Source organism: Vanellus vanellus (assembly GCF_965231255.1).
Source record: "Vanellus vanellus genome assembly, chromosome: 19".
Taxonomy (NCBI): domain Eukaryota; kingdom Metazoa; phylum Chordata; class Aves; order Charadriiformes; family Charadriidae; genus Vanellus; species Vanellus vanellus.
In genome coordinates this window covers 13,410,133-13,431,277 of record NC_138924.1, presented here as the reverse complement: position 1 = coordinate 13,431,277, position 21,145 = coordinate 13,410,133, and the positions used below count along the sequence as shown (strand labels likewise).

The window sequence follows — 21,145 nt, the reverse complement described above, 5'->3', positions numbered from 1 at the left end:
ACAGAGGTACCGACGTCCTGGTGCTGTGAGCTGGTGGTGCATGCTGTCAGGAATGGCTGGGAGTGATCCTTCCTCACCGTGGGGACCGTCCGTTCCTCGCTGGGGGCAGCTGCCTGTGGAAACCCCTTCTTTTCACTCCTCAGCCAGCTCCAGCAGGCATGTGTGCCCAGGCAGCCCCCGACCCTTGGCACGGCAGGGCCAGCCCCAGCCTCAGCCTCATTGGCTGCACCTGAGGCTGCCCCACCCATCCCCACCTGCAGCCTTTTTAATCCCTTGCCCCAGTCATACCATCACCTCACTGGTCCCACCTGGGCTGCCCCAGCCCACGCCTGGAGCCCGTCAGGAGCAGGGTCTGTTGCCAAAGCCCCACAGCAGATCACCCCCTCCCCTGCCCCTGTCCCCAGCCACGAGCTCTGCACCCAGGGGATGCAAGCACATCCAGGCGCATGGAGGAGGCAGGAAAAGTTTATTCATTAATGTATGCAAGAAATCCCAGCAGTGAGTTGGCTACAAGGCTCAGTGCCCAAATGCAACAAGACAGAGGGAGAAAAGGCAAGAGAAAAGCAAAAGGACAGAGGGACATAGAGAAGAAGGGTGAGACAGGGAGCCAGAAAACAGGACGCTGTGAACAAGAGAGGGGCGGGGAGTGGGACGGCCATGTAGAGAGAGGAGAGCGGAGAGACTGCACAAAAAAACAGGGACAGAGACGGAGGAACAAATAAGAGTGACAGGGAGCAGGACAGAGGCCAAAGGGACCAGCAGGACAAGAAGACGGAGACAAGACAAGGGGCAGGGAAAATTTCTACCGTGACAGGGGAAAAGAAACATTGGCAAGACATAAAAAATAACAACAGGGATCTGGACAGAAGTAGACATTGAAAGAAAATTTCAAAAAGCAATACGGTACAAGAAACAGACAAAAACTAACAAATAGGGACAGGGAGATGTAAAAAGAAAGTGAAAAAGAGTGACTAGGTGCAGGACAGAGAGAGAAGAACTGGGATTTACAGACAGGGAGATGGCTAGAGGGAGACAAGGACAGAAATTTTTGAAAGCAATGGGATACAAGAATCATAGACCAGAATTAAAACCTAGGTACGCAGAGCTGCATGGAGGGAGATGTAGAAAGACAATTTGAAAAGTGACATAGTACAAGCTACATGGGTAAGAAATGAAAATTAGTTTGGGGAATCAGAGAGAGGGAAAGGTAGGAAGGGAAATTAATTTAACTTATTGTTAATCAAATAATGGCGATTAAGAACAAATGCAAGACACACCTGCCTGCCACCCCTCCCTCTTCTCCTGGGCACCTCTTCTCTCCTGACTTCTCTAAATCCCACCCCTGACCATCACAGGGGGACTTGGCACGGGGGCTGCGGTCAGTTCATCACACTTTGGCTCTGCGGCTCCTTCTTCCTCAGGCTCTTTTTCTGCTCCAGTGTGGGGTCCCTCCCACGGGGCTGCAGATCCTGCCAGGAGCCTGCTCCAGCACAGGCTCTCAGCTTCCTTCAGGCACAGCCACCTGCTCCGGCCTTGGGTCCTCCACGCGCTGCAGGGGCATGTCGGCTCCACCCTGGACCTCCACAGGCTGCAGGGGGACAGCCTGCTTCACCATGGCGTTCACCACAGGCTGCAGGAGAACCTCTGCTCTGCTTCCTACCAGCGCTGCCGATAAGCTCAGCTTTGACCAGTGGCACATCTGTCTCAGAGTGGGAACTGGCTGTGCCCAACATGGGACCAACACCCGGTGTCTTCTCAGAGAACCCACCCCTGCAGCCCCACCCCAGCTAACAACCCCTCGCATGGTAAACCCAATACAACAGCGAATGACTACAGGCCATTAAGGAGGAAGCAACAGGGAACCACACTGACAGAGATGGGGAGAAAAAAAAAAACAAAACCCCATAACTAAAAAAGAGCGATGGGCCACAGGGCAGAGAGGGAGGAATTAAAAAAGGGGACGGTGAGGTGGACAGAGATAAACTGAGACATACCAAAAAACCTCGATGAGCTGAAGGGGAGAGACAGAGCAATTAAAGAATGGGGACGGGGAGCCAGGCAAAGAGAGAATGATAAAGGCAAAAATGGGCTATGGGACACATCTTTTAATATTCTAAAATCCTTTATGTAATAGAGTAGATAAAGGTTTTTATTTTTAACTCCTTCTATATATATATGAATATTATTTTTCAATATATAAAAAAATGAAATATTTTTCTCTATTTCAATGCCTCACGCCCATATTGACAGGTTTTATTTTTTAATCTCTCCATGAATTGGCTGACATTTTTGGGCTGTGACCCCCCTGTCCCCCAGGCACCTGCTCCTCCAACGCATCATCACCCTCCCGGTGACATTTGGGTGCCCCAAATGACATAATCACACCCCTCTTTTTATTTCCCCCAAAAAATGCACAAAGCCACAAGGTACCCAGGGCTGGCCCCTTCCCCTCGGGGTGCTCAACTACCGGCAGGCAAACCTGGGGGGGGGGGGGGGGGGGGGGGGGGGGGGCATCTATTGAGCATCACCAGACCCGTACAGCAAGACACCTGAAAAACAAAAAGCCCCAATTATATTTCAGCAGATTAACAAAGAGCACAGAAGAAAGCAGAGGAATTCCCTCACACTGTGAGACAGGACAGTAGCTGAGCTACCAGAAGACTCCAAGGAAACAGCTCAGAAAGCTCCCCCTTTAGAGGCTGTGGCTGGTAGACACCTGGCACTGCCCACCGCCCTTCCCACAATCCCCTGGGAAAGGGGTGGGGCCAACCACCAGAAGGCATAAAGGCCGCCACAGGAGACCCAGCTCTTTTTCTCACCTGCCTTCAGTTCATCCTGGATAAAGCATTGAACCTGTTTTTTTCCTAATGGGACTCTCGACTTGTATCCAGCAATTATCAAACCAATTGTGTTCAATTATGTCGATGTGTTATTGTGGAGAAGACAATTTCATAGTGGTGGATTTATGTTTGTAATCTTCAGATATTTCTGCAGTTAATTCTTAACCATATCCAGTAGCTTGGGAAGCATGCTGTTATGGAATACGCCATTTCCAAAGAACGCACAGGCACTTCGAGTGCTCTGGAGGACTGCGCAGCAATAGATATTGACATAAGGAGGACTGACGGCCATTTCCGGTATCCTGGAGGACCGTGGGGCCATAGAGATAGATGTCGAAGGACTGACAGGCATTCCTGCTGTGCTGGAGGACCCCTGGACAATAGAGATGGACTTCCGGAGGACTGAAGGGCAGTTCCGGTGTGCTGGAGGACCTCGGGAACACAAGATAGACTTCCGGATAACTGACGGGCACTTCCGTGCGACTCCGGAGCGCGGTTACAGCCAGTACCGGATCGATGATGGCCACTCTCGGGGCTGGGCAGGACGGACGTCGCTGTGGGCGGGTGGCACAGTGCCTGCTTCAGGTGGCGGGGAGGCCGCCAGAGCCCAGCCACTGCCGCTTCGCCCTCGGTCACCGCTGTCTCGGTGCCGGCCCGGCCTCTGGGAGGCCGCGCATGCGCCCGAGCTGCACAACCGGCTCTTGGTGGCCAGACGGCAGGAGCGAGCGCGGCAAACCGCCACCGGGGAAGGAAGGCGGGGGGGCGCCGCTGCGCGTGAGCAGCTCCCAGACGGGCAGCAGCGTCCCATTCATTATCTGGCCCTGAGCGCTCATCAGGGTGATAGGCAGTGACCCGTCTCAGCCCCGTTTAATCCATTCAGACCCAGAGTCGGGAGGTTTAGGGTATTTTTGGGCAGTGCTGGCAGCTCCCGCTGTGTGTGCATGGCCCCTTCAAATACAGATGAGAGGGACGGCAAGATTTTAAATCTTTTTTATAAAATAAATAAATAATAAAAAATAAATAAATAGGCGTTCTTTGCATTTTAAAAACATTTCATAGCATAGACATTTACAATTATTTATCTATTTACATATATATATTTAGAGAATATATATTATCTGTTTACACTACTATAGAATATCTGTTTAGACATATGTATCATATTCCAAATGATACATTAACACTCATTATATAGAACGTCTAATTACTACCTGTTTAAAAATATTTTGACACTTTAACATCTTTTTACAAATAAATCTTATTAAAATCTTTTCATATTCTAAAATCCTTTCTGTAATATAGAATCACAGAATGGTTAAAAACATGGGGTTTTATTTTTAACTCTTATATACATAAATATTATTTATCTATTTTCAAAAATTTTGCGGCTGTGACACACCTCTTTTGGAACAACCCCCATGTAACACACGCACCCAGCCCCCACTCACCGGCTCCTCCACCAAATAGTTCCGCCCCCCCCCCCCCCGCCCCGGGTGACCTTGGGCTGCCCCAAATGACATCATCACCCACACAGACACGTGCCCCCCTTTTCATTCACCCCCAAAAAAAGGCACAAAGCCACCGCGCCCAGGGTGAGAGGCGGAGCCGAACCTAGGCGTGAGGCGGGCGAGAGGCGGGGCGGGAGGCGGAGCCAAGACAGGTGGGAGGCGGGGCCGGGGTGGTCGAGAGGCGGGGCCGAAGTGGGCAGAAGGCGGGGCTGAAGAGGGCTGGGAGGCGGGGCCGAGGCGGGCGGAGAGACGTGGATGGGGAGGGGCGAGAGGCGGAGCCGAACCGAGGCGTGAGGCGGGCGAGAGGCGGGGCGGGAGGCGGAGCCGAGACAGGTGGGAGGCGGGGCCGGGGTGGTCGAGAGGCGGGGCCGAAGTGGGCAGAAGGCGGGGCTGAAGAGGGCTGGGAGGCGGGGCCGAGGCGGGCGGAGAGACGTGGATGGGGAGGGGCGAGAGGCGGAGCCGAACCGAAGCGTGAGGCGGGGCCGAGATAGGTAGGAGGCGGAGCCGGGAAGATCGGCAGGCGGGGCTGAGGAGGGGCTGGAGGCGGGGCACAGGCAGGCGGGAGGCGGGACCGGTGTGGGCGGAGAGGCGGGGCTGCAGCGGGCAGTAGGCGGTGCTGAAGCGGCCTTGGAGGCGGGGCCGAGGCGGGTGGGGAGGCGGGGCCGGGGCAGCGGCTTTTGAAAGCGCTCCCGCCTATCCGCCCCGGAGCGGTTGCCATGGGGAAGAGGCACCTGCGGCGGTGCGGGGCCGTGCCCGGGCAGGCGAGACCGGGCCCCACGAAGGGGGGGGGGGGCGGGAAATTCAGCACAAGCCGGCTTTTGCTTCTTAAAGACTTTAGAGATTTGTGCGCCATAGCACTTAATAAACCGGTTGCGCAGCCCGGCCCCTCCGCAGCGCTGCCTGGGGTCAGGCACTTCGAGGGGGGACGGGGCTCCCGCAGCTCGGGGGGCACCGGCCGCTGCGCCAGCGCGAAGGCCCGTCTGCTTCCCCTCTTGCCTTCCGTCAGCGGACAGCGGGGGACACCCCCGCCCCCGGCGAAGGGGGGCTCCTCGGTGCTCCTGGCCCCGTCCCCCCCGTCGCCGGGGATGCAGCGGCGCCCCAGTACCGCGCTTCGGCCACGCGGGGAGCAGCAGCGGCGAGAACGAGGCGCGGCAGGAGGCCGGGCGGGAGGCGGGGCCGAGGTGGCCGAGAGGCGGAGCCGAGGTCAGTTCGAGGCGGAGCCCGGGTGGTCGAGAGGAAGGGCCGAAGTGGACGGAAGGCGGGGCCGAGGGGGAGCGGGAGGAGGGGCCGAAGTGGACGGAAGGCGGGGCCGAGGGGAGCGGGAGGCGGGGCACAAGCAGGCAGGGGGCGGGGCCGGGGCAGCAGCTCTTGAAAGCGCTTTTACCTCTTCGACAGAGGTTACAAGCGGGTGGCGAGTTTTTAAACGCTTTCCACAAAAATGCAAAGAAAGCCTTTCAAAAACCTTATAGTACACAGACATTTCACTTATGTGTCTAGCCACACATATATACATATATATAAACCCGGGAAACACCACAAAACCTCCAGGAGCTGAAGAGCAGAGACGTGGCAATTAAAGCAGAGGGACGGGCAGCCCGGCAGAGAGAGAACGATAACGGCAGAAATGGACTCTGGGACGCATCTCTTTATAGTCTAAAATTCCTTTATAGAATAGAGGAGAATTGTTGTACAGGAGGTTTTTATTTTCAACTCCTTCGACATACATATTCATTTATCAGTAGATAATAAAAACGAGAGATTTTTCTCTATTTCAATGCCTCACGCCCATACTTACAGGTTTTAATGGTTTTTAATCCCCCCCATGAATTTTCAGACATTATGAGACTGCGACCCCTGCGTGACCCCCCCAGCCCCCACTCACCTGCTCCTCCGACACATCATCGCCGACCCCCACCCCCCCCCGGGGGACCTTGGGCTGCCCCAAATGACATCATCACCCACACAGACACACTCCCCCCTTTTCATTCACCCCCCAAAAAAGGCACAAAGCCACCGCGCCCAGGGCTGGTCCCGTCCCCTCGGGGCGCCCAACCACCGGCAGGCAAACCTGGGCAGGGGGGTGTACTGAGCGTCGCCAGACCCGTACAGCGAGACACCTGAAACACAAAAAGCCCCAATTATATTTCAGCAGATTAACAAAGAGCACAGAAGAAAGCAGAGGAATTCCCTCACACGGAGGGACGGGACAGCAGCTGAGCTACAGGAGGACTCCAGGGAAACAACTCAGCGCGAAATACAGCGCGGCCTTTCAAAGCCAGAGCGACTGGAACTCTTCCAGTCAGTATTAAGACTAATTGGTGCCATTCTGAGCACGACAGTAAACCCTCTGGCTGGCCCTGGGGAACCCCTCCTCCCTTCCTCACGGCGCTGCCGCGGGGACATCCCCCTGCCAGGCAGCCGCACAGGGCTGGGCCGTGACCAGAATCGACGCGACCGACCCCCTCAAACACCTACAGCCCTCGCGCCACCGCCACTGCTGCTGCTGCTGCAGCTGCACACCTTGCTGGGTCAGTACAGCTGAAAGGGAAGGGTAAAACTCTGAAGAGTGCAATGAACAAGGAAGAACAAAGCTCAGTCCTTCACTCTATGCTGAAGAGGCGCACGTATGCTTAGAGAAATCTCTCCCTCTCTCTCCAATAAAAATACTTATACTACTAAAGTATTTGACTTTCCTTCGGCACTAAATGAACTTGCCCAGCTGTCAGTCGATACCATTAAACTATCCATCTCCAAAGTACACAGCTATAATTTGACTCGGGGGGGGGGGGGGGGGGGGTTGGGCGCCGCACGATTAGCGGGGACATCTGGCTGGCTGCCCTGCCCAGGAGAGACGCTACTGAACCGCCGGGGAAACGCGCCGCTGACAGCCAGACAGAAATCAAGAACTTCAGAGCGCTCCGTCTCAAGATTGGCAATAAAACCCCGCTAACATTCAGTTGTCTCTTTTTAAACGCTTCCTTTGTTTAAACATTTGGTTTTAAACATTTCCTTTGTTAAACGTTTAAATGTAATTAAAAAAAGGCCCTGTTTTTAAAGCTTCAGAACAAATACCTAACTGCCAAAGCACACCGAATACACTGTAGGCTACAGCCACTTGGCAGTTGCAGTTTAAACAACGCTAGTCCATTTGTAAATTCTACAATCGTAACCTCTTTTAAAGTTTAATTTGGGATACAAAAATCAGCAAGATAAAAAATCCCCCGTACGGTTTTACTGGAGGGGGAGGGGGGGGAAATCAAATCCCTGCTCCCACAATCCATAAGGCTACCAAAAAGGACCGGCAGATGTGCCGATGCTTTCGGCTGTGCTGAACATGCAGAGGAACGTGTTTTTATGATGTCTCGCCTGTTACGACCGAGAACCCAAAGACCGGCGATGCCACCAAATTCGGAAGACAGGCTGTGCTTGGGCCTTTGGAAGGAAGTGGACTTTGTTGTTTGTTTGTTGTTTTGTGGGGTTTTTTTTTTTTGGTTTGTTTGTTTTTGGTGGGTTGTTTGTTTTTTTTTTTAAAAAAAAAAAAAAAAAAAAGAGAGGGAGAGAGCGCGCAAAGTCTTGTTGCCAAAAAAGGACATTAGGAAAGCAGCAGCTCACTAAAACCGCATCGGGACTCGCTGTCACAGGTTACAAGGCTGCCGGTGCTTCTTGGCAAAGCCCAGGAAACACGCAGAAGCCACGCTGCTTTGTCCCGCTTCGTCCATGTCTCTTCTGTGACCTCAACTGCTTTTTGTACAGAGGCTAGTATCTCAGTAAGGTTTTCCAGTACTACTGGAAGATATTTTAAAAACTTGTGGACTGAAAAAGCATAAAGCTTCTACCACAAAACCAAAGTCTCCTTCTTCGGAGCATCTGAACCCTTACGAACGCTTTCTTCCCTCTTTCAGTACAACGTTATTCTCACAGTGCCAGTTAACGGTAAGCACACAGAAAGAGATTATGCTTTCGGGAGGAGAAAATAAGCGGAGGGAAGCAAGCTTTGCATGGGTGCAAAGTGCTCCAGAACACACCTTATTTTTAGTATTCGCGTTCAAGTATTTCATCGAAAAGCTACGGGAGGAGAGTCGGCACATCCGTCACGTTAGCTTCAAAGCCCACACGACAAGGACCTTAGGAAAAAGGCAGACGCACACGAGAGACGTACCTCGTCCTCGCAGACCACTCTGGATCCTTTCCGTCTGTCCCGTACCGCCACAGCAGAAGAAAGGGAGACCACGGAAGAAAGGCTGGCAGTTGACAATCTGCCGAGAGAGGAAAAAATCCTTTAGCATAAAGCTGGGTAGGAATCTCAAGCTGCCTTCTTCCCTGAAGGTTTGCCAAGACGACAGCCGAGCGGAGGAAAAACTACTTGGCATCTCCTTTGGGACGCTTCTTGGGGCAGGCCACCAGAGCTCTTGCATTCTTCAGACAACCCTGCCTTTCATTGACTCACCGGCAGCTTCAGTTGCACTAGAGCCACCTTCCCGGGCCCACGCAGGTGACAGACACGGACAGGTACACTGCCTCAAGCCTACGTACAGCCAAGGTTTCCTCACCCTAGACAGCCCAAGGTGAATGTTTTTGTTACAAGGTACAGCAACCCACCGTCCCGTGAACGTCCCGTCCTTCCAAAAAGGCAATGATTTTTTCCAGGCCCTTTCTCCAGACGGTCAAGAGCTTTTAAAACTGCCGTTGCGCCACCGAACCTGCTCAGGGTCCCTGCCGGCTTTCAACTGCCCTCCGCCTTACCGGACACACGCTCTCTGCCGTCTCCCAACAGCAAAACTATGGCACGCGCCCAGACCCGAGCGCAACCCTGCCGGTGCCCACGCGCACCTCGCTCTTTGCACGAGGAGCCCCCGCGCATCCCTGAGAGCGCAGCCGCACGCCCAGGATCAGCTTCACCTACGCTGCTTTCAGGGGATGCCATTTCTGAAGCTTTAAACTGAAAACCGCCTCTAGACACTTGGCCACAGCAGAAGTCATGCACAACGACAACTCCACAAGCACGCAGCACCGCAAATTGCAAACCCGCAGCAGCAGCAGCTTCAGAGATATTTAGACCAGGAACAAGGGAGAAAAATAAAACAGCTTCATCTCGCGTGCGCAGGAAAGCCGCAGACAGAGAAGAGGGTCTGCCCTTTTCCTTAAAAGGGCTGAGAACGCTTTTTCCTTCCCTTCCGAAACGCGTCTCCTAGGTCTAAATATCGCAGCACCACGGCGGCAAGACCCAGAGTGGGGAACAACAGCCCCGCCACCAGTCGTTTATGGAGCGGGGCACGCAGACAGAGGGAAGGGTTTTGCCACACGCAACCCTGAATTTCCTGAGAAGTTACGTTTACCAAAAAGAGCCACTTGCAAGGTCCTGGCAAACAACATTTGGCAATAAAACTTTGATGTGTTTGACACACCCGATTTTTGGGGAACTCGCGATTGGCTTCCTGCTGCTGCTGCTGCTGTTGCTCTTCCTGCGGATATTCTACTTGTAGCCAAGTTTTTCACCACTGGTTCAAGCACTTACCTTCCTGGTACTACCAGCACATTTACACAGGCAAGTAACTTCATTGCTCTGCTCAAATTAGCCAAAGGAAAGTTACAGCCCTGAGAGAGGAGTGAAAAAGGGCAGGTCAGGCAGCAAAAGAGCTCTGCAGGCTGCACCAGGCAACACCGCGCTCCCCTTTGGAAACCACACACACACGCCCCAAAAAAGCCCACACCCCACACACAAAACAAACCAAAAAAAACCCCACCCATGAGGGAGCTGGGGGGAAATTAATGAAAGGGAAGACCAGCAGCTGCAACATTAAGTGAAATTCAGCTTTAACGCTGACCGCGTACTTCAGCGACCCTCTGAGCAGACACCTCAATGAGCTGAACGACTAGTCCTTTTCTGGAAGCACAAACTTTTTGGACCCAGATCGAAGGCTCAGCGGAACAGAACGTGGGTTGAGGCACAGGACAACGTGCCATCAACACTCGAAGGAAAAAAAAAAAGAAAAAAAAATTGAATAAAAATCAAGGGAAACATCAGTTTCCATCGTGTTTCATTCATTACGTTTCCACTGGCAACTAGGTGCTCAAAAATTAACGGCCCTCACACCGCAGACTCATAAAAATTCAGTTACGCAGGGGAAAAAGAAAAGGCTATTTCCAACTTGCCCATAAAATGAGCACGAACAAACAGAAGAGAAACACCGGACCCTAAAGAAGGTATCGGGCAACTCTTAATTCATCTGAGAGGAAAGTTCGCTCTTTTACCCGAAAGGAAGACATTCCTAACCACCCGGGCACCAATTTGGGAAGGAGGCACGCTCTCTTAACTGCAATTCTGCACCAGATTTTCCACGGTAGCAGCAGATTTGCCTTTTCTGGGGGTTTGACGCGGAGTACCCGTAGCTCCCCTGAACTCGCAAACGTTTCTCCCCACTCCCCCAGCCCCATGCCTGCCATTACCGGAGCAGCCGACAGAATTGACCCCGCAGGATTTTCCTCCCGGCACGCACCAGGGGACACTGGGAAAGGAGGAGGCGAGAAATGACCCTGTTTGTCACAGCCAGCCCATGGGGACAAGCCGGGGGACCCCCACGCTACCTCCGCCCTCGGGAGCGGGGCCACCAGAGGCAGCCGGTGTGGATGTAACACCCCAGGCGAGAGGCCGGGCTCCTCGCCGGGAGAAGGACGACTCGCCTCCCCGCTGCTCCTGGCGCCTCGCTGGGGACAGCCCGGCCTGCACCCAGCCGCTCCTTCTCCTTACAAGCTCCGGCTACTCGCAACAGTCTGGGCTTTTGACAAGGGCGTCCTTCAATCACCGTCCTGACTTGAGTATTGTCATTAAACACAACAGCTGCACACGGTATAAATATTTATTAGTTTGTGTGACTAATTACCTAATAACTACTCTAAACAGCATATAAAAAAAGAGCTGGACTCGAAGAGGAGAGGGTTCCCCCCAGAGACCCCCTCAGACACGGAGTTCAGCCTGCTGCACGCTGGCCTCCTGAACGCAGGGGTCCCACGGGACCAGACCCCCACCTCCAGGGAGGGTCCACGCACCCTGCCCACCCCGTGCTTTTCCCCGCAGCCCCCAGCGCCCTCCCGCCCCTCCCTGCCCCCCACCCCCACCCCCCCGCAAAACCAGCCAAACGGGAGTCTGCTCTTGGGCCCCCAAACAGCTCACTTACTGCCCGTTTCTGAGCCCCAAACCCCAGCTCCTGGGCCCGCTCTCAAGCCACAAAAACGCAGGACTCGACCCTTGCTTCTCACCGCAAAGCCACACAACTCCGGCTGCTTCTCAGCCCCAAAACCAGCCCCGGGAGCCTGCTTTCCAGCCCCAGGGGCAGAAGACCTGCCCTCCATTTCGGGCCCCCAACCAGCTCACCCTCTCTGCTTGCTCACCCCCTCGGCAGCCCCCGCGGGCCATGCTGAGGGCCGTGGCCGGCCCAGCCACCCCACAGCCCGGCACCCGCAGGGCTCACAGGCACTTTTGGCGAGCGCTGGGCAAGTGCGGAGGGCCCGGGCCCACCTCTTTGCGGGGCAGCGACAGCATGACCCGGGCACCGCTTCACTACCGCCTTTTCGGGCTTTATTTCTCCGGCACCACCAGCCCCGCACCCTAAACCCCCAAGGCCGACGGGACGCCGCGGGGAGCCGGGCCCAGCCACCCCCGCTCCGACCGTACTAGTGCCCCCTCCTCGGGTTTCCCGCTCACCTTGACGCGCTCCAGGTGCCTCACGACGTGCTGGCGGCGGCCACGCGGGCCTCCCTTTCCCCCCGGGCCGCGCCGCTCCGACTTCGAGCGGGGCGCCATTTTCCGCCAGCCCCCTCCGCTTCCGGAGCGCCCACCACGGCCCGCTCACGCCGCGCGCCCATTGGCCGTCGCCCGTAACCTTCCCTTGGAGCCCCTCTCAATTGGTCTGACGTCGCGTCAATCTCCACCTCTCCCCGCCTCGACGACGCGAGCTGACCAATCGTAGCGCGGCACCCGCGCTGTGATTGGCCCGCCCTCCCGCCACCCGCCCCGGAACGCTTGCCATGGTGAAGAGGCACCCGCGGCGGCGCGGGGCCGTTGCCGGGGCGACGGGGAGGTGCGGCCGGGCCTGGCTAAGGAGGGAGGGGAATTCACCGCAACCCGGCTTTTGCTTCTTAAAAACTTCAGAGATTTGCGTGACACAGCACGAAATAAACCGGTTGCGCAGCTTCGCCCCCCCCACCCCCCTCCATCCCCCGCAGCGCTCCCTGGCGTCAGGCACTTCGAGGGGGGACGGAGCTCCAACAGCTCGGGGGGGGGGGGGGGAGGGCAGCGGCCGCTGCGCCGGGGCGTTGGCCAACATCTGCGCGGGGGGACTCCCGGGGAGCTCCGGCGAGCTGGGGAGGCGCCCGGCCTCTGCGCCCGGCGGGGGTGCCCGCCTGCTTCCCCGCTCGCCTTCCGTCAGCTCTCGGGTAACTCCCGGGGGCTGCCCGGAGCCGGCTCGCCTCCAGCGGATCGGCAGCCTGCCGCAGCGGGCAGTTTGGAGCTTGCCGCCCCGCCACCCCCGGGCCGCCAGCGGGCAGGAGACACCCCCGCCCCCGGCGAAGGGGCTCGCTCGCCTCCGCGGGGCTCCTGGCCCCGCCCCGCCGCCGGGGATGGCGCCCGGTAACCGACCGTGCGGGGGCAGCGCTGCAGTACCGCGCTTCGGCCACGAGGGGGAAGCAGGAGCGAGAACGCGGCGGTGCGGGAGGCCGGGCCGGGGGTGGGAGGCGGAGCCAAAAGGAGGCGTGAGGCGGGGCCGGGGCGGGCGAGAGGCGGGGCGGGAGGCGGAGCCGAGACAGGCGGGAGGCGGAGCCGAGACAGGTGGGAGGCGGGGCCGGGTGGTCGAGAGGCGGGGCCGAAGTGGGCAGAAGGCGGGGCTGAAGAGGGCTGGGAGGCGGGGCCGAGGCGGGCGGAGAGACGTGGATGGGGAGGGGCGAGAGGCGGAGCCGAACCGAGGCGTGAGGCGGGCGAGAGGCGGGGCGGGAGGCGGAGCCGAGACAGGTGGGAGGCGGGGCCGGGGTGGTCGAGAGGCGGGGCCGAAGTGGGCAGAAGGCGGGGCTGAAGAGGGCTGGGAGGCGGGGCCGAGGCGGGCGGAGAGACGTGGATGGGGAGGGGCGAGAGGCGGAGCCGAACCGAAGCGTGAGGCGGGGCCGAGATAGGTAGGAGGCGGAGCCGGGAAGATCGGCAGGCGGGGCTGAGGAGGGGCTGGAGGCGGGGCACAGGCAGGCGGGAGGCGGGACCGGTGTGGGCGGAGAGGCGGGGCTGCAGCGGGCAGTAGGCGGTGCTGAAGCGGCCTTGGAGGCGGGGCCGAGGCGGGTGGGGAGGCGGGGCCGGGGCAGCGGCTTTTGAAAGCGCTCCCGCCTATCCGCCCCGGAGCGGTTGCCATGGGGAAGAGGCACCTGCGGCGGTGCGGGGCCGTGCCCGGGCAGGCGAGACCGGGCCCCACGAAGAGGGGGGGGGGGCGGGAAATTCAGCGCAAGCCGGCTTTTGCTTCTTAAAGACTTTAGAGATTTGTGCGCCATAGCACTTAATAAACCGGTTGCGCAGCCCGGCCCCTCCGCAGCGCTGCCTGGGGTCAGGCACTTCGAGGGGGGACGGGGCTCCCGCAGCTCGGGGGGCACCGGCCGCTGCGCCGGCGCGAAGGCCCGCCTGCTTCCCCTCTTGCCTTCCGTCAGCGGACAGCGGGGGACACCCCCGCCCCCGGCGAAGGGGGGCTCCTCGGTGCTCCTGGCCCCGTCCCCCCCGTCGCCGAGGATGCAGCGGCGCCCCAGTACCGCGCTTCGGCCACGCGGGGAGCAGCAGCGGCGAGAACGAGGCGCGGCAGGAGGCCGGGCGGGAGGCGGGGCCGAGGTGGCCGAGAGGCGGAGCCGAGGTCAGTTCGAGGCGGAGCCCGGGTGGTCGAGAGGAAGGGCCGAAGTGGACGGAAGGCGGGGCCGAGGGGAGCGGGAGGCGGGGCACAAGCAGGCAGGGGGCGGGGCCGGGGCAGCAGCTCTTGAAAGCGCTTTTACCTCTTCGACAGAGGTTACAAGCGGGTGGCGAGTTTTTAAACGCTTTCCACAAAAATGCAAAGAAAGCCTTTCAAAAACCTTATAGTACACAGACATTTCACTTATGTGTCTAGCCACACATATATACATATATTTAGGGGGATGATAAACCCGGGAAACACCACAAAACCTCCAGGAGCTGAAGAGCAGAGACGTGGCAATTAAAGCAGAGGGACGGGCAGCCCGGCAGAGAGAGAACGATAACGGCAGAAATGGACTCTGGGACGCATCTCTTTATAGTCTAAAATTCCTTTATAGAATAGAGGAGAATTGTTGTACAGGAGGTTTTTATTTTCAACTCCTTCGACATACATATTCATTTATCAGTAGATAATAAAAACGAGAGATTTTTCTCTATTTCAACGCCTCACGCCCATACTTACAGGTTTTAATGGTTTTTAATCCCCCCCATGAATTTTCAGACATTATGAGACTGCGACCCCTGCGTGACCCCCCCAGCCCCCACTCACCTGCTCCTCCGACACATCATCGCCGACCCCCACCCCCCCCCGGGGGACCTTGGGCTGCCCCAAATGACATCATCACCCACACAGACACACTCCCCCCTTTTCATTCACCCCCCAAAAAAGGCACAAAGCCACCGCGCCCAGGGCTGGTCCCGTCCCCTCGGGGCGCCCAACCACCGGCAGGCAAACCTGGGCAGGGGGGTGTACTGAGCGTCGCCAGACCCGTACAGCGAGACACCTGAAACACAAAAAGCCCCAATTATATTTCAGCAGATTAACAAAGAGCACAGAAGAAAGCAGAGGAATTCCCTCACACGGAGGGACGGGACAGCAGCTGAGCTACAGGAGGACTCCAGGGAAACAACTCAGCGCGAAATACAGCGCGGCCTTTCAAAGCCAGAGCGACTGGAACTCTTCCAGTCAGTATTAAGACTAATTGGTGCCATTCTGAGCACGACAGTAAACCCTCTGGCTGGCCCTGGGGAACCCCTCCTCCCTTCCTCACGGCGCTGCCGCGGGGACATCCCCCTGCCAGGCAGCCGCACAGGGCTGGGCCGTGACCAGAATCGACGCGACCGACCCCCTCAAACACCTACAGCCCTCGCGCCACCGCCACTGCTGCTGCTGCTGCAGCTGCACACCTTGCTGGGTCAGTACAGCTGAAAGGGAAGGGTAAAACTCTGAAGAGTGCAATGAACAAGGAAGAACAAAGCTCAGTCCTTCACTCTATGCTGAAGAGGCGCACGTATGCTTAGAGAAATCTCTCCCTCTCTCTCCAATAAAAATACTTATACTACTAAAGTATTTGACTTTCCTTCGGCACTAAATGAACTTGCCCAGCTGTCAGTCGATACCATTAAACTATCCATCTCCAAAGTACACAGCTATAATTTGACTCGGGGGGGGGGGGGGGGGGAGTTGGGCGCCGCACGATTAGCGGGGACATCTGGCTGGCTGCCCTGCCCAGGAGAGACGCTACTGAACCGCCGGGGAAACGCGCCGCTGACAGCCAGACAGAAATCAAGAACTTCAGAGCGCTCCGTCTCAAGATTGGCAATAAAACCCCGCTAACATTCAGTTGTCTCTTTTTAAACGCTTCCTTTGTTTAAACATTTGGTTTTAAACATTTCCTTTGTTAAACGTTTAAATGTAATTAAAAAAAGGCCCTGTTTTTAAAGCTTCAGAACAAATACCTAACTGCCAAAGCACACCGAATACACTGTAGGCTACAGCCACTTGGCAGTTGCAGTTTAAACAACGCTAGTCCATTTGTAAATTCTACAATCGTAACCTCTTTTAAAGTTTAATTTGGGATACAAAAATCAGCAAGATAAAAAATCCCCCGTACGGTTTTACTGGAGGGGGAGGGGGGGGAAATCAAATCCCTGCTCCCACAATCCATAAGGCTACCAAAAAGGACCGGCAGATGTGCCGATGCTTTCGGCTGTGCTGAACATGCAGAGGAACGTGTTTTTATGATGTCTCGCCTGTTACGACCGAGAACCCAAAGACCGGCGATGCCACCAAATTCGGAAGACAGGCTGTGCTTGGGCCTTTGGAAGGAAGCGGACTTTGTTGTTTGTTTGTTGTTTTGTGGGGTTTTTTTTTTTTTGGTTTGTTTGTTTTTGGTGGGTTGTTTGTTTTTTTAAAAAAAAAAAAAAAAAAAAAAAGAGAGGGAGAGAGCGCGCAAAGTCTTGTTGCCAAAAAAGGACATTAGGAAAGCAGCAGCTCACTAAAACCGCATCGGGACTCGCTGTCACAGGTTACAAGGCTGCCGGTGCTTCTTGGCAAAGCCCAGAAAACACGCAGAAGCCACGCTGCTTTGTCCCGCTTCGTCCATGTCTCTTCTGTGACCTCAACTGCTTTTTGTACAGAGGCTAGTATCTCAGTAAGGTTTTCCAGTACTACTGGAAGATATTTTAAAAACTTGTGGACTGAAAAAGCATAAAGCTTCTACCACAAAACCAAAGTCTCCTTCTTCGGAGCATCTGAACCCTTACGAACGCTTTCTTCCCTCTTTCAGTACAACGTTATTCTCACAGTGCCAGTTAACGGTAAGCACACAGAAAGAGATTATGCTTTCGGGAGGAGAAAATAAGCGGAGGGAAGCAAGCTTTGCATGGGTGCAAAGTGCTCCAGAACACACCTTATTTTTAGTATTCGCGTTCAAGTATTTCATCGAAAAGCTACGGGAGGAGAGTCGGCACATCCGTCACGTTAGCTTCAAAGCCCACACGACAAGGACCTTAGGAAAAAGGCAGACGCACACGAGAGACGTACCTCGTCCTCGCAGACCACTCTGGATCCTTTCCGTCTGTCCCGTACCGCCACAGCAGAAGAAAGGGAGACCACGGAAGAAAGGCTGGCAGTTGACAATCTGCCGAGAGAGGAAAAAATCCTTTAGCATAAAGCTGGGTAGGAATCTCAAGCTGCCTTCTTCCCTGAAGGTTTGCCAAGACGACAGCCGAGCGGAGGAAAAACTACTTGGCATCTCCTTTGGGACGCTTCTTGGGGCAGGCCACCAGAGCTCTTGCATTCTTCAGACAACCCTGCCTTTCATTGACTCACCGGCAGCTTCAGTTGCACTAGAGCCACCTTCCCGGGCCCACGCAGGTGACAGACACGGACAGGTACACTGCCTCAAGCCTACGTACAGCCAAGGTTTCCTCACCCTAGACAGCCCAAGGTGAATGTTTTTGTTACAAGGTACAGCAACCCACCGTCCCGTGAACGTCCCGTCCTTCCAAAAAGGCAATGATTTTTTCCAGGCCCTTTCTCCAGACGGTCAAGAGCTTTTAAAACTGCCGTTGCGCCACCGAACCTGCTCAGGGTCCCTGCCGGCTTTCAACTGCCCTCCGCCTTACCGGACACACGCTCTCTGCCGTCTCCCAACAGCAAAACTATGGCACGCGCCCAGACCCGAGCGCAACCCTGCCGGTGCCCACGCGCACCTCGCTCTTTGCACGAGGAGCCCCCGCGCATCCCTGAGAGCGCAGCCGCACGCCCAGGATCAGCTTCACCTACGCTGCTTTCAGGGGATGCCATTTCTGAAGCTTTAAACTGAAAACCGCCTCTAGACACTTGGCCACAGCAGAAGTCATGCACAACGACAACTCCACAAGCACGCAGCACCGCAAATTGCAAACCCGCAGCAGCAGCAGCTTCAGAGATATTTAGACCAGGAACAAGGGAGAAAAATAAAACAGCTTCATCTCGCGTGCGCAGGAAAGCCGCAGACAGAGAAGAGGGTCTGCCCTTTTCCTTAAAAGGGCTGAGAACGCTTTTTCCTTCCCTTCCGAAACGCGTCTCCTAGGTCTAAATATCGCAGCACCACGGCGGCAAGACCCAGAGTGGGGAACAACAGCCCCGCCACCAGTCGTTTATGGAGCGGGGCACGCAGACAGAGGGAAGGGTTTTGCCACACGCAACCCTGAATTTCCTGAGAAGTTACGTTTACCAAAAAGAGCCACTTGCAAGGTCCTGGCAAACAACATTTGGCAATAAAACTTTGATGTGTTTGACACACCCGATTTTTGGGGAACTCGCGATTGGCTTCCTGCTGCTGCTGCTGCTGTTGCTCTTCCTGCGGATATTCTACTTGTAGCCAAGTTTTTCACCACTGGTTCAAGCACTTACCTTCCTGGTACTACCAGCACATTTACACAGGCAAGTAACTTCATTGCTCTGCTCAAATTAGCCAAAGGAAAGTTACAGCCCTGAGAGAGGAGTGAAAAAGGGCAGGTCAGGCAGCAAAAGAGCTCTGCAGGCTGCACCAGGCAACACCGCGCTCCCCTTTGGAAACCACACACACACGCCCCAAAAAAGCCCACACCCCACACACAAAACAAACCAAAAAAAACCCCACCCATGAGGGAGCTGGGGGGAAATTAATGAAAGGGAAGACCAGCAGCTGCAACATTAAGTGAAATTCAGCTTTAACGCTGACCGCGTACTTCAGCGACCCTCTGAGCAGACACCTCAATGAGCTGAACGACTAGTCCTTTTCTGGAAGCACAAACTTTTTGGACCCAGATCGAAGGCTCAGCGGAACAGAACGTGGGTTGAGGCACAGGACAACGTGCCATCAACACTCGAAGGAAAAAAAAAAAGAAAAAAAAATTGAATAAAAATCAAGGGAAACATCAGTTTCCATCGTGTTTCATTCATTACGTTTCCACTGGCAACTAGGTGCTCAAAAATTAACGGCCCTCACACCGCAGACTCATAAAAATTCAGTTACGCAGGGGAAAAAGAAAAGGCTATTTCCAACTTGCCCATAAAATGAGCACGAACAAACAGAAGAGAAACACCGGACCCTAAAGAAGGTATCGGGCAACTCTTAATTCATCTGAGAGGAAAGTTCGCTCTTTTACCCGAAAGGAAGACATTCCTAACCACCCGGGCACCAATTTGGGAAGGAGGCACGCTCTCTTAACTGCAATTCTGCACCAGATTTTCCACGGTAGCAGCAGATTTGCCTTTTCTGGGGGTTTGACGCGGAGTACCCGTAGCTCCCCTGAACTCGCAAACGTTTCTCCCCACTCCCCCAGCCCCATGCCTGCCATTACCGGAGCAGCCGACAGAATTGACCCCGCAGGATTTTCCTCCCGGCACGCACCAGGGGACACTGGGAAAGGAGGAGGCGAGAAATGACCCTGTTTGTCACAGCCAGCCCATGGGGACAAGCCGGGGGACCCCCACGCTACCTCCGCCCTCGGGAGCGGGGCCACCAGAGGCAGCCGGTGTGGATGTAACACCCCAGGCGAGAGGCCGGGCTCCTCGCCGGGAGAAGGACGACTCGCCTCCCCGCTGCTCCTGGCGCCTCGCTGGGGACAGCCCGGCCTGCACCCAGCCGCTCCTTCTCCTTACAAGCTCCGGCTACTCGCAACAGTCTGGGCTTTTGACAAGGGCGTCCTTCAATCACCGTCCTGACTTGAGTATTGTCATTAAACACAACAGCTGCACACGGTATAAATATTTATTAGTTTGTGTGACTAATTACCTAATAACTACTCTAAACAGCATATAAAAAAAGAGCTGGACTCGAAGAGGAGAGGGTTCCCCCCAGAGACCCCCTCAGACACGGAGTTCAGCCTGCTGCACGCTGGCCTCCTGAACGCAGGGGTCCCACGGGACCAGACCCCCACCTCCAGGGAGGGTCCACGCACCCTGCCCACCCCGTGCTTTTCCCCGCAGCCCCCAGCGCCCTCCCGCCCCTCCCTGCCCCCCACCCCCACCCCCCCGCAAAACCAGCCAAACGGGAGTCTGCTCTTGGGCCCCCAAACAGCTCACTTACTGCCCGTTTCTGAGCCCCAAACCCCAGCTCCTGGGCCCGCTCTCAAGCCACAAAAACGCAGGACTCGACCCTTGCTTCTCACCGCAAAGCCACACAACTCCGGCTGCTTCTCAGCCCCAAAACCAGCCCCGGGAGCCTGCTTTCCAGCCCCAGGGGCAGAAGACCTGCCCTCCATTTCGGGCCCCCAACCAGCTCACCCTCTCTGCTTGCTCACCCCCTCGGCAGCCCCCGCGGGCCATGCTGAGGGCCGTGGCCGGCCCAGCCACCCCACAGCCCGGCACCCGCAGGGCTCACAGGCACTTTTGGCGAGCGCTGGGCAAGTGCGGAGGGCCCGGGCCCACCTCTTTGCGGGGCAGCGACAGCATGACCCGGGCACCGCTTCACTACCGCCTTTTCGGGCTTTATTTCTCCGGCACCACCAGCCCCGCACCCTAAACCCCCAAGGCCGACGGGACGCCGCGGGGAGCCGGGCCCAGCCACCCCCGCTCCGACCGTACTAGTGCCCCCTCCTCGGGTTTCCCGCTCACCTTGACGCGCTCCAGGTGCCTCACGACGTGCTGGCGGCGGCCACGCGGGCCTCCCTTTCCCCCCGGGCCGCGCCGCTCCGACTTCGAGCGGGGCGCCATTTTCCGCCAGCCCCCTCCGCTTCCGGAGCGCCCACCACGGCCCGCTCACGCCGCGCGCCCATTGGCCGTCGCCCGTAACCTTCCCTTGGAGCCCCTCTCAATTGGTCTGACGTCGCGTCAATCTCCACCTCTCCCCGCCTCGACGACGCGAGCTGACCAATCGTAGCGCGGCACCCGCGCTGTGATTGGCCCGCCCTCCCGCCACCCGCCCCGGAACGCTTGCCATGGTGAAGAGGCACCCGCGGCGGCGCGGGGCCGTTGCCGGGGCGACGGGGAGGTGCGGCCGGGCCTGGCTAAGGAGGGAGGGGAATTCACCGCAACCCGGCTTTTGCTTCTTAAAAACTTCAGAGATTTGCGT

The 21,145-nt window shown here is 56.5% G+C and overlaps 2 protein-coding genes across 2 annotated transcripts; both read right to left on the bottom strand.

Moving 5' to 3' along the window:
* Positions 1-6,242: 6,242 nt before the first annotated feature.
* LOC309679747 (uncharacterized protein) lies at positions 6,243-12,152 on the bottom strand. The gene is made up of 3 exons (XM_082493134.1): positions 12,051-12,152; positions 8,508-8,604; positions 6,243-6,465 (listed from the first exon to the last, which is right to left on the bottom strand). The coding sequence occupies exons 1-3, from the start codon at positions 12,147-12,149 to the stop codon at positions 6,335-6,337; spliced, it is 327 nt and encodes a 108-aa protein (XP_082349260.1). The 5' UTR covers positions 12,150-12,152; the 3' UTR covers positions 6,243-6,334.
* A 2,728-nt stretch (positions 12,153-14,880) lies between these two features.
* On the bottom strand, positions 14,881-20,790 carry LOC309679887 (uncharacterized protein). The gene is made up of 3 exons (XM_082493333.1): positions 20,689-20,790; positions 17,146-17,242; positions 14,881-15,103 (listed from the first exon to the last, which is right to left on the bottom strand). The coding sequence occupies exons 1-3, from the start codon at positions 20,785-20,787 to the stop codon at positions 14,973-14,975; spliced, it is 327 nt and encodes a 108-aa protein (XP_082349459.1). The 5' UTR covers positions 20,788-20,790; the 3' UTR covers positions 14,881-14,972.
* Between the last annotated feature and the right edge of the window lie 355 nt (positions 20,791-21,145).

Coding starts and splice junctions, on each gene's coding strand:
- LOC309679747 (XM_082493134.1), bottom strand. CDS start 12,149: ATGGCGCCCCGCTCGAAGTCGGAGCGGCGCGGCCCGGGGGGAAAGGGA. Junction 8,605..12,050: donor GGCACCTGGAGCGCGTCAAG/GTGAGCGGGAAA, acceptor CTCTCTCGGCAG/ATTGTCAACTGCCAGCCTTT. Junction 6,466..8,507: donor GAGTGGTCTGCGAGGACGAG/GTACGTCTCTCG, acceptor TTTGTGTTTCAG/GTGTCTCGCTGTACGGGTCT.
- LOC309679887 (XM_082493333.1), bottom strand. CDS start 20,787: ATGGCGCCCCGCTCGAAGTCGGAGCGGCGCGGCCCGGGGGGAAAGGGA. Junction 17,243..20,688: donor GGCACCTGGAGCGCGTCAAG/GTGAGCGGGAAA, acceptor CTCTCTCGGCAG/ATTGTCAACTGCCAGCCTTT. Junction 15,104..17,145: donor GAGTGGTCTGCGAGGACGAG/GTACGTCTCTCG, acceptor TTTGTGTTTCAG/GTGTCTCGCTGTACGGGTCT.